The sequence below is a fragment of the Haliotis asinina genome, chromosome 6, assembly GCF_037392515.1.
Source record: "Haliotis asinina isolate JCU_RB_2024 chromosome 6, JCU_Hal_asi_v2, whole genome shotgun sequence".
Taxonomy (NCBI): Eukaryota; Metazoa; Mollusca; class Gastropoda; order Lepetellida; family Haliotidae; genus Haliotis; species Haliotis asinina.
This window is the reverse complement of record NC_090285.1, coordinates 4372584-4386058: the sequence shown is the minus strand read 5'-3', so window position 1 is coordinate 4386058 and position 13475 is coordinate 4372584. Positions and strand designations below refer to the sequence as shown.

At 39.3% G+C, this 13475-nt stretch overlaps 1 protein-coding gene across 3 annotated transcripts in view; it reads right to left on the bottom strand.

Moving 5' to 3' along the window:
• The window catches only part of LOC137286455 (dual specificity protein phosphatase 16-like), a 64858-nt gene that overhangs the window by 26309 nt on the left and 25074 nt on the right, over positions 1-13475 (bottom strand). For all 3 annotated transcript variants that reach the window (XM_067818336.1, XM_067818335.1, XM_067818337.1), the window contains exon 3: positions 4299-4409. In XM_067818336.1, coding sequence (XP_067674437.1) covers positions 4299-4409 — 111 coding nt within the window. The remainder of the gene's footprint in view (positions 1-4298; positions 4410-13475) is intronic.

The window sequence follows — 13475 nt, the reverse complement described above, 5'->3', positions numbered from 1 at the left end:
ATACATACAATATTATTTGAGATAAGAAATTATATACTTATACTCATACAAAGGAAGTTTGTCTTGCATTAGAACTGCCAATACAATGCATAAAATAACAAATAATCTAAATAATTTGGTATGATTTTAACAAAGGGCTTCCTTAGCCATAAGCTCAAAGCCAAAACATGATAATTAAAAATTCCATAAGAACTGGTTTTCCACATAAAAGGGTTTGAGGAATAGGAAAACCCAGCTCATAGCTACAGTATATACACTTAGTAACATCCACCTCATAGCTACAGTATATATACACTCAGTAACATCACCCAGCTCATAGCTACAGTATGTACACTCAGTAACATCACCCACCTCATAGCTACAGTATAATACACTCAGTAACACATTACACAGCTCTTAGACAGTGTACATATGTTTGTCATCACCTTCCTCAGCTGAAAGGTAGTGTTTATATGGTCGTATATTCTAGCTTACACATCACAGGGCTCATAGTGTGCACATGTTCACAAGCAGCATCACCTACTGTGGGACTACAGATGATGACATAAGCAGCACTGCAGAAACCATGATACTTCAACTTGGCAACTTACACTTTGTAAAACATCCTCTCAGCAACTTCTGCCTCTTGTCTACATTCAAGCACTGTGACAGTCCTGATCAAATGTTTCTAATTCTTAACAGCACAACAACAATGCTTATAGTTTGCAATCCAGCAAAGTGAGTCATCATTGAAGGTGTTGAGGTAGTTGGAGATGGGAAGCTGATGCTGGATGGCCTGCCTGCTTGGACCACATTGGCAGTGAGACTGACCACTTCAACCCCAGGAAATACCAGTAACTAAGTCAAAAGGGGGTGTTTAATAGGACCTACCGAGGACTGAGTGAGGTATTCAGACAGAATGCTTGATAGGAGAGTGTGTATGAGTGAGTGTTTATTTGTTGTGTAATGCCACACTGGACATTAGTCAAGCTGTTTGGTGGCAGTCTGTAAAATAATCCAATTTGGACCAAACAATCCAGTGATCAACATCATGAGCAATCTATGGAATTGGGATACAGTGAGTGAGTGAGTGAGTGGATGTTGGTGGGTAAGGGACAATACATTCATTTCCATGAACATGGTGAAATGCTGTCAGTATACTGTAACCAGATGGCACCAACAATCTCCATTGTGATAACATGTCTCTAAGGACATGTGGTCTGAACACTCAACAGGTAGGGCCAACAGGTCAAGGATAGGAGTACCATCTTCAGCATCAACAAACAGGGAAAATCAATGTGTGCCTGGATGATTCATAACTGTGCACTCTGAGGCTACATTATCACTCTAGCTCATATCAATGAAACACAATCATCACTGATGAACAGCCGGAATCAGGGATCCGTAGCTTGTATGCATGGATACACAATTAGCAGGGAATAGAGCACACTTGTATGAATGAATACTTATAAGCAGCAAATGGCACTAAGGCTAGACAGATTTCTTGTTGTGTGTTTACAAAGTTAGAAGGTCAATAAGCCAAGAAATGTTGCAAGGTGAGTGAGGGCAGCATTGACCTACTCATATTAGTTTCCTATTGATCACTTGGCTGCAACGAGCATCACCAGCACCAGATCAATGAGATTTGTATTACACATTTTCAGCTTCTCTTGCTGTTGGTGGAAGGAGCCATCTGTAACTTAATTGTTTACTATTATGGAAATGTACAGCGAAAGCCTTCAAAACCGGCATCCCTCTAATCCGGCATGCTCTTAATATCGGCACTAGATTCTGGTCTTGGCACAAGCTAGTCAATTTATGATCATTTGGACGCCCTCTAATCCAGTGTCAGGCTACTCTGTACTTCGGCACAATAAAGACTGATTGCACAGTAGTTAACGCTCACAAAACCGGCATCTGCTATCTTGGCTCTCCTGTTGATTGGCTGAATGTGTATTAACAACACAGTGGATTACAGCTAAGTACGGTGGTTAAGCATAAGTAGGTGAGCTAAATCGGTGAGCCACATGTGTCACTTGGCAAATTAAATTAACTGGCGCCTCTCAGTTTGTCAGTCACTCGCCGTGTCATAATGGCTTTGAAGATTAGCAGAACGTGTATTAACAACAGAGTGGTTTACAGTTAAATATGGTATGGTTAATGATTATGCCTCAGTAGGTGTGGTAAATTGGTGAGTGAAATGTGTTCACTAAACCAGCATATTTTGCATGTTCCAACTCATGCCGGTTTAGAGGGCTTCACTGTATTAGTCATTCTTAGGGTTGAGTGAGAGAATGAGTGAGTGCCTGCATGGGTGAGAGTGAATTGATGGGTGTATGCCTTCACAGGTTTCAATGAGTCTGCATGTCTAAGACAAAAAGAAAGGAAAAATGGCGACTTGTCTTCTCCAAAAAGCTGATTAATTACATAAATAACTTGTCTGAAATGAGCTGTGGAATAGTTTGATATGATTGATGACTACCATTCCTCTGTAGTCAGCAATAACTCAGCCTTAACATGGAAAGGTGCTGTCAGGTACGGCTTGTGCAGCTCATCATGCTACGGACATGTCTGATTCTGATGTGGGTATATCTACCCCCAAGATCATTCCTGATTCTGCTCGAGTATGGACAAGCAGGAAAAAGATTACTCTCTCATGAACTGTTATCGCAACAAATACATTACATCGTCTCATGAAATCAGGACATGTAATGTAGACAGTCATGAAGAGGATCGTGTAGTTACATGTTGTTCAGGGAACATAAAACTAACCAGGACTAAGGTAGTGTAAGTCAGCTTATTCATAGATTGTCTATTAGTCAATATTGATGAAATCATGAATCATATTTCAGTGAGATAATTCTAGGCCAGTCGTGTCTTGTATGATGGTAATGTGGTTGTGCAACATGGGGAAATACAGCAACAAAGTCACTGCCATCATTGGACCAACAGATAACTGAACATTCACCTAGTGCAACAGTATTGATGGCAGGAAAAAAGCAACAAAGAAATTCACAGTGGAGCATATCTGAATTAGTCACTGCTGAATACAGGAGTCAGAGAGATGTGTAGGTTTGTTAGCCATTAATTGTCCATGAGAAATGTTGCATTGTTGATTTCTTTATCTGGGCAAATTAACAGAATTAAACACCACCTTTTCCTTCCTCTGCAGTTAATCTATTAATGACAATACATACCTGCAATCCATGTTACTGCATGATGAAGTGTATATATTACCTAGACCATTAAAATAACATTTACTACAAAAAAAAGTTTAAGATCACTTGATTCTTTCTTTAAGCTACGTTTCCTTTTACACGATTGTTTTGTACGACGCTGTGCGACGTCTACAACAATACAAAATTTGTTCATTTTGCCATCCGATGATATCGTTTGAGCTGTCCGATTCGCCGGATCTGACATAGCAACTATGGCACCCGTCTCAAGACGTCACTCTCTATTGTACAAGTAGAAATTGATTGCAATTCTTGGATTGTATCTCATGGTCAAAAAAAGAAAGAATTATTCGAAAAGAATGCACCGTTTTTGGGTTCACCCAATTCTGATGAAAGAAAAGAGCAGGGGGCGTATCACAATCTGTTACAGGAGCTGAGCCTTGATAACATGAAGTTTCAGGAATATTTTCATTCAATGAAATGTTCTACATTCGCCATTTCAGAGTTTGAAGCACATGGTCAAAACTGAAAACTGGAATTTCCCGGATTGTTAGCACAGTTGCCTCTCGAAACCCATACGACGGGCTCCGTCACACGACCAGATGGCTACACGTAGCGATAGAAAGAGCCGTCGTATGACATCGTACCATGTCGTACGTCAAAAACGCAGAAAAGGAAACAGTTACTGATAATTCAACGTGAGCGAAATCTGTCATATGACGTCGTACAAAAAAATCGTGCAAAAGGAAACGTGACATTACACTGAAACAACCATCATACCATGACATAGAGACTATAGTAATATGTAAGAATAGGGTGGAAGTCAGTACTATTTTGAGTAGTATATTTTCATGCAACCATTAGTCAAAACCTTGGAAAGACAGAAGGACTTTCTACTGATCAACATTCATTGCTACCATGGGTTAGAAAACCTTCGCCATCTACCTTATAGCTACAGTTAAACAAACCAGGGTCCCAATGCACAAAATGCTTGTAGCGTAGTGACATTTGTAAGCTCATGACATACAGTTACAACGGGTCATAACGTTATGAACACCTCGTACATTGGGACTCCTTTTACAGAAGAGTTAGTAGGCAATGCCTACACATGGAAGTGAGTTGAGATTTGCTGCTATGCCTTACCATGTCCTGCTGGAGACGCCTCTTGACCAGCTTGGAGCAGCATACATTGACACTCTGTTGGATGTGGCTGGTGTTGAACTCCAGGAAAGACCGACTGTCGATCACTAGTACCTTCAATAATAAACAACACCATCAAACAATATAACCTACATGTTCAAAGTATACACCGAGACACATACCAACTCACAAAGATTAACCAATTTGTTCCTGAACTACACTTGCTAAAGCATCCTATAGTCCAGACCTCCCTAAAATATTCTCTCTGGTCGAGTAATATCACTGTTCTGAATCTGGTCTTCAGAGAGCATGGACTTCTTCAGATCTGTTTCAGTATGGAACAGTGTTAAGTTTGACACAACCACATGGTACCAGATTCTTGGACCTTAGCTACTACAGAATAGCAAGGCTGCAGTTTAATTTGTTTTGCATACGTCTAAGGTTGCCAGCTTTTCCTAAGGACATAAAGGACATTCCTAACATTTGCTTCATATTTATAAAATCTAGAACACATGAATTACAATAATTGTTTATTTAGAGACTTGCCGAAGTCTATTCCTGCTATTCTGTACCCAAATCCAGGCCAAAGCCTAAGTCTGTCGTGAATACATATAGCATGACAACTGCCTGTATTAAACTTTTCCAGCTCTGAGCCAATGACCCATTACACACCATGTTACCTGTTCCTGCCTTCCAATGTTTGTGACAACAATAAACAGATGTTGGTACTGACATTCTAAATATTTCCATCCTAAGGACTTCCACCAACAGGTAGAAAAAGAACATTATTCATTTTCACCTTCATATCAGTTTCTCTGTTGTGAGAGGTCCCTAACTGAAAATTAATTACATTTCAACAAATCAAACTTGTAGGCTAGGAATGAACTGATGACAGCACCAGCGTGAATCACGTTGCCGGCCACAGATAGAACTGGTTCCAAGTGAGTGCCGTGGTGGTTTATACCTCCAGTTGTATCTCCTCTTTTGTGTACCTGGCACTGCACTGATTACAGGTGTAATTACAGGTGTGCCACCCTATATTATCTTAGAGGAAGTATATATGCCTTCAAGAACACTATGAAAGATCATATCACATCATCATAGCAGAGGAAGGATGTATATTTGCAAAAGTAAATTAAGTTTAAACATCTTTCAATAGTGTTTTAGTTACAGCATGTGCCAGTATGAAAACAACAGACATTAGATTACCTGTGTATTTCTATTTGTAATGGGTTCGTTGTAACATAATCTTGTACAGGAACATAGACATACCAGTACAGTGACATGCCAAAAGTATCGCAAAAATCACATTTGCAGATATAAGGTCCACATTGCTGAAACCAGATCACTTGTTTCAACAAACCAGTTTTCATGGGAATGCAGTCTTTTGTTACGTAAACTGGTTGAATGGTTCAAAAGAAACTCAAAAGAGCATATTGATGTCATTTTTATTGATATTAAGATAAATGAAAATGTCTGGAAACGTGTGAAAACCAATCTTTAGAGAAACCCGAATCAGGATTTGATTAGAGTCTGTACAGAAGATTTGGTTTGGTCTTTTGCGGGTGTATTTTGTGTCTTGTAAAGCTCTGAGACAAAGATAACTCAGAGTGCTATTATTCAGAAAGTATATGTTAGCAGGATTTGGTAAATTACTTCAATGGCTTGTTTCTTGCACATTTACTATGGGAATGCTATTCAAGAAATACTTTTGTAACATAACTTTACTTGGGCATATAGGTACATAGGGAACTGAGATGGTTTAAACAATTTCAGTATACAAATATATTCAAGAAGGAATAAATGAGTATTCATGAGAATTATCCATCAGCAATTTCATAAAAGTATTTTTTCCAACGATATATAGCACTGGAAACCAATGTTACCCAAGTGATGACCTTGAAGTGTCAAATTCAGTAGAAATCCTTCAGGATGACAAAACAAAATGCAGTTTCAAAACATACAGTTTATAACACACATTACTTACTGTTTGAAACCAGTTGGAACTGACAAATATTCATACAAATCATCCAAGTCATTGCTTGAAAGTTCGATTGCAAATTGAACAAAGAATTTCAATATTTTTACTCTAAGGCTTCGTTAAACATGGCACCAGGTGTATGCAGTATACAACAAAAAACTTACAACTGTCATCTGACAGAAACAGGTAGAATTGGTTTCAAATGATTCAGATGAATGCTAATAAAGTTTCAAATTGTCAGTTTGAGAAGAAATTTCAAAATTGAAAAGGTATATATTTTATGTAATTTAAACATAGAAATGTCATGCCAGTATGAGGACTGTTTACAGTAAACCTTTACTAAAGTACAGGTCAGTGCAGATTATCCACAGAATCCTCACTACTAATTCTACTACCAAGACACATGTCAGTAGAAATTTTCTGTGAAAAACCACAACATAACACATACCTTGAGCAGCCTGATTGATAGCAGTCAGATTGATAGCAGCCTGATTGACATAGTGCTTCGATGACATATCACCCAAAAGATATTTTGAAAATGAGGAGCAGGTTATATTTTAAGTTATGTTACCGAACCATATGTTATGTGTTATGTTACCAAACCATACTTGACGCTAATTCACCTACTACATGATGTGTATGTGCCACCCTATGTTATCTCACATCAAATGCAAAGAATAACTTATTTGTCAGGCTAAGATCCTTTCAATTTGCCTACAGAAGCAAAAAGCGTATGACGCAAAAGTTTATCTGAAATCTCTTCAGTGAAAAACAACGTAACACATACCTTGAGCAGCCTGATTGATGACATCTGCTTTAAAAGGTGTAAAACGGTGTGTTGAAACAAACATCTCAATTGTGTGGGCGATGCTACAGTGAGGCAATATCTTTCATCCTTTGGGGTACTGGTTGGGAGGGGCACAAACTTTCCAGGAACCATTAACAGTGACACTGTCATATGGCTGTGACCTAAGTTTCACTGTTACCAATAAGGGCGATATGCAAGTGGTGCAGTAACCCTCCAGTTACTGGTAATGGTGACACTGTCACATCGTTGTGAATCAACTGTTACCACTAAGGGTGACATGAGGGTGGTGCAGTGACTGTCCCGTTACTGGTAATGGTGACACTGTCATATCGTTGTGAATCAGCTGTTGCCACTAAGGGTGACATGAGGGTGGTGCAGTGACTCTCTTGTTACTGGTAACAGTGACACTGTCATATCGTTGTGAATCAACTGTTACCATTAAGGGTGACATGAGGGTGGTGCATTGACTCTCTTGTTACTGGTAATGGTCACACTGTCACATCGTTGTGAATCAACTGTTACCATTAAGGGTGACATGAGGGTGGTGCATTGACTCTCTTGTTACTGGTAATGGTGACACTGTCATCTCTGTGAATCAACTGTTAACATTAAGGGTGACATGAGGGTGGTGCAGTGACTTTCCTGTCACTGTTAACAGTGACACTCACATCGTTGTGAATCAACCGTTACCACTAAGGGTGACATGAGGGTGGTGCAGTGACTTTCCTGTTACCTATAACGGTGACACTGTCACACGGGAGTGATTCAACTGTTACCAATTAGGGTGACACTTAGGAAGGGAAGTGGCTCTCCTATCAACCTTAGGGGTGACACCAGTTCAGTCACCATTAACAGTGACAATGTTGCATGACTGACAAGGTTGTCACCATCAAGGGTAACACAATGGTGAGGTAGTAACTTTCCTATCACCATTAGGACAGACACAACGTAGGTCAAGTAACGAAACAGTCACTGTTAGAGGTGACTGGTCACAAAAATTGATAACCTGAATGAAGGCTGAGCATTGCTGACCTACCGACCACCAGTGGTATGATCAATGGGATTATCCCAGCCAAAATCAGCCTGACTGCTATACAGCAGTACATTCATCATAGTAGCCTTGCTAATACAGGTTATGTTACTATCACATTTCATAAGGAAGTTACAACTGTTTGAATAACATCCAATTCACAATGGAAATCTTGTGAGTGTCAGTAGAAAGGTGACCTGATGTGAAAACAGATATTCCCTGAATACATAACCTATTTCAGTGGCATTTCATAACTTCTTTCAGTGGCATTTTAGAAGGTGGGGAGTACAATGGATAAACTTTATGGATTTGTTATTCATAAAGTTTTTTCAGTATAGAACCTATTTCATGTATTCATGATAATGAACAACAGTGCAGATCATGTGTCTTTCAACACATGTTGTGATGGACACGAAAAACACCAAAGCAAAATTATTCTAACCTCCAACCAATGAGCATATCTCTTTGACAAGGAAGCCTTAAGTCTGTATGCTGATAAGGTGTGGTGTAGTGAGTATCACTTCCTGTACAGGTAATTCCTCCATGAACTAAGTGCATGACACTCACAGCAGAATGATTGGCACTTGTCATTAGAAGTGACTTTTGATAGATGAAAGAGTAACAATTTTGTCAGTTTCCTTAAAAAAACCTTCAACATGTTCAAGACAATTATCTCACAAAACAGAAAAGTATCACTCAGTTCATCATAATGATACGATCACAGGTGTCTAAGGACCATAAATTTATAATTATGATAGTAACATAGTAACAGATGAAGACAATCAATAAAAATTTATCCACTCCTTATCAACAATATCTAGAAATGTGTTACTTCTGTTTGCATGAAGTGCCCCTCACAATGGCATTGTGCAAGATGCTCCTCAGTTTCACAGATTTCTGCTCTCAGCATCATCACTGATATACCCATGCATGAAGGTGGAACTTGTGAATGAGCAGTGCACTGCAGCAGTAGAATCCATTGACAAGGGGAGCGTATAGGGCACATGATCCCTGGGGGCTGTTGAGAAGATTGATACATTCATGTATCGGAGAGCTCTGACTCAGTGCTTGCTGTGAGGGTGTAGCCATTGTGTCATCTTCCCAGGCCACGAAACATCCTATCTAACTGTACACCTTTCTGTGGTGTTTCACATATCCTCACGAATATGCCCAATCACTTCAGCCACGCTTCTTTTCATGGAAACTTGTGGAGTTGTCTGATCCCATTTAACACTCACATAAAAGAATATTTTTTTCTGTTTGAGTGACAAAATGTTTTACCACAAAGTTGATTTCAATCCATTATCATATAAGAAATACAGTAATTGACACCTGTCCTAAAACAAAAGGATGAGAAAGGAATTCAAAAGGTATAACAGACAGTAAATCAATCCCATGTACACACTGATCAATGTATTTGTCATATTTTGACCTTGAATGAACTTTAAAACTTAACAGACTGAAGTCCATACTTTATAAGCAGGATGAACAGCCATCTTGTCAGTTGAGATTATTGGTGTAATCACAGTAAAATGTAGGCTTGTCAATTTGTGCCTCAATCTGCCACATGGGACTATGATGCTCAGCTGAGTGAGTGAGTCTGTGAGTTGTTTATGCTATATTCAGCAATTGAGAGAGAGAAAGAATGAAGGAGAAAGAGGGGGGGAGAGAGAGAGAGAGAGAGAGAGAGGTAATTGCTACAATTGTATGTCCATGACAGGTGCATGTACAGGTGAGAAAAGATATTTCATGTGCATGCTCTTCTAGTTTTGCCGTAAAAAGAAGTTTATTTACTTAAAATGCCATGATCTTTATGATTCACAATTTTCACAGTCAGTTCAAACATGACTGTGTAGAGAAAAGGTATTTCAAGTGCATGTACCTTGAGTGTTACTATAAAAAGCACTTTATTCATGTGTTTCTTACATGAGTCAACACATGTTATGCAAAAGCAATTAAAACTTTGATGTTAAGACTTAAAACAAAATGTGATCATGAAAATAACCATTTTGAGAATGTGCTTTCAAATGCCACTGAATAAAATATTGTTCCAGTGTCATGACTGTGAGACACAAACTCAAAATGGCAAACATTCTTGATGTTATATATTATTCATATTCTTTAACATACTTAACAGCCAATTCAAGATGCACTCCAAGTCACCCTCATTGTATTATTTCAAACATTAGCCTTTCAGCTGAACCAAAACATTCAGTGTTATTGACTGGCTGTCACATCTGACTTCTCTGTGTTTGTAATGGTTGTAAAATTACATTTTGTCCTTATACCCAAATGAATATGCTTTCTTGGTTTCTGTTTTAAAGGCTGAATAGTGTGTGTTGGTTTAACCAGTAATTCATTTATATCTGGGTGTGTGAGCTTGATGAAGGAGAAGTGAGTCAGTCAGTTTAGTTTTACACCACTTTTAGCAATATTCCAGCAATGTAATGACAGGGGACACTAGAAATGGGCTGCACACATTGTATCCATGTGGAGAATCAAACTCGGGTTTTCAACATGACAAACAGTTGCTTTACCTATTATATGGTCTCTGATTTGTTAAGATATAGATGCAAACTATATACAATCAATGTGGTCATTCAGGTGATGTTTTTGTATTTGCCATTTCAAGACGATAGTGAGCTAACACGAAATATCAACGTAAATATCAGAATTGAAAACTGGGTCCTTGTTATTGTTTACATTATGCCATAGGATTCACAGAAACTGTCGATGTTTCCAAAAGAACGGCCACATATTTGTTCAAAGGAGAGGTTAGTGCTAATGCAAGGGTCAATGGTCCAACATGAAAAGTGGGGAGGCAAATAGAATATGATGCGTAGAAAGGTAAAAGATAATTACTTTTACACTAAAGTCAGTGTTTTGTGAAAAATATGTTTTTTTTTTAACCGCTCATTAAAATAGTGTGGCTTTCTGGTTTTCGATCAGGTTTCTAGAATCGCGAGTGTCACCCCTTGTGTTATTTTATGCAGTGAGTGCAGCAGTAGAATTTTCTAAAATATTTATTTCCTCACCGATTTTATTCAAATAAAATATATATATATATTAATCAAAGCACACAAGATTTTTATTCTAACAAATAATTGTCCAAAGAGAGATTCGAAACTCCTGTGCTGGTGACTGTATCTCTGGTGTTGATATACTCAGGACATACCAATATGAATCATGACATTTCACTGTTTATAAGTTCAGATTCTTCATTTTTTTTCACCATAACGACCATGTAGATCGTGACTGGCAGATAAGATAATGACTTCTCCCCTGCAGTCCCAGTAGGCTCCTTGGTTGACTGAATAGCAAATGGGTATGATTATCATGAGTGTTAGACTTGGAGTGAGTCATCAGCATACAGCCAAGACTCAATGTTTAATCTTTACCCTGTCAAGGTACACTGCTGCAAGGGTGTCACCCTGAGTCACATGACTGGCTGTTCCCTCAATACCACACCTGTCGCACAAGTTAATAATACCACTGAGCTGTCCATGTACAAATAGGGAGATCTGACTGTGAAGCACAGGTCTCACCATTCATGCATTCAGATCTGACTGTACAAACATCTGGAACTGGACTGTATAAGCACCTGCATCTCATCATACAAACACAGTTCTGACCATTCAAGCACCCAGATCAGACCATACAAACACATGGTTCTGACTGTTCAGCCGTACAGACTGGATTGAACAAGCACAGTACTGACTGTACGAGCACCAAGACCTATCTGTACAGGCATAGTGACCTGACTGTATAAGCACCCAGACCTGACTGTACAAGCACCCATACCTGACTGTTCAAGCACCCATACCTGACTGTACAAGCACCCAGATGTCAATGTACAAGCGTCCAAACCTGACTGTACAAGCACCCACACCTGAATATAGAAGCATCCAGGCCTGTCTGTACAAGCACCCACACCTGACCATAAAAGAGCCCAGGCCTGTCTGTATAAGCACCAGACCTGCCTGTACAAGCACCCACACCTAACTGTACAAGCACCAAGACCTGACTGTACAAGCACCCAGACCTGTCTGTATAAGCACCAGACCTGCCTGTACAAGCACCCACACCTAACTGTACAAGCACCAAGACCTGACTGTACAAGCACCCAGACCAATCTGTACAAGCACCCAGACTTGTCTGTACAAGCACCCAGACCTGACTGTACAAGCACCCAGACCTGACTGTACAGGCACCCAGACCTGACTGTACAAGCACCCAGACCTGGCTATAAAAGCACCCAGACCTGACTGTACAAGCACCCAGACCTGACTGTACAAGCAAGTGCTGTGGCAATGATATATATTCCACCACACGTCTCAACAGTGAAGTACTCAATTCAAGAACAAATTGTTCAACAGAAAGTGCTTTAGGACAACTCATAGTCAGCTCATTTAGCCAGTAAGTCCACCATGTTGCAACAAAGTATGATGATGTGCTACATCTGATTTTCATCATGTCACAGGTTTACCCCAAATTACCAAGAAATGGTTTGGAAAAGTGGCAAACACTGGTATGAAGATGTTTTCTCCTGAGCTGTCTGTACTGACTGCTACATGACATTCAACTACTTGGCATTAAATCATTCCAACCCACATACAACCACAGCTGAAGAAATACAATTCCTTAATGGAAGTAAAGTTCTCATACTTAACCTCTTCACAGTACAAAATTAGACACAGGATTAAAATAACCAACTGTACCCGAACTGTCTTATGCATTTCCTGAACAACATTAATGGAGACTTTTAGACATCAGACCAAACTTGAAACACAATAGAATATAGAATCTAAAAATAGAAAATAACCATTCTGATTCCACACAAACACCTTTATAAAAACAAATGCTTCTCTGTGATGATTCAAATAGGTCCCGTAGAGGCAAGGAATGTTTGAGAGGTGCGATGAGTCCTGCATGCAGCAACATAGAGACCTCGATCGTGCCAGCAAGTTGTCCAAATGACGCTAACAGGCCGAGTACACTATTTTCTCTGCAAGCAAGTACACAACACACAAGATGAGTCATAACTGGTTTGCTTTACCAGGCCAAGTGATATGTTTGAGTGGAGTGGTTGACAGTGTAGGGGCTCCTCAGGTGCAGTACTAACCCACACATAGTGTTAACAGTCAATGCACCTTTAAGGTTCTACACTGTTACCAGGTTATGTAAACCAGTTTACAAACAGTAAAGATGACCAGGTCAGTCACAATAATAAAACATGTTCACAAAAATGGAGAATGAAATTGTCAGTTGTATATCATAGTCTTGTTTAGATCAACACCTATGAAGATCAAGGTATGACTTAGACTTTAGCCACCCATGCCTGTCACAAGATGGATTACTCGA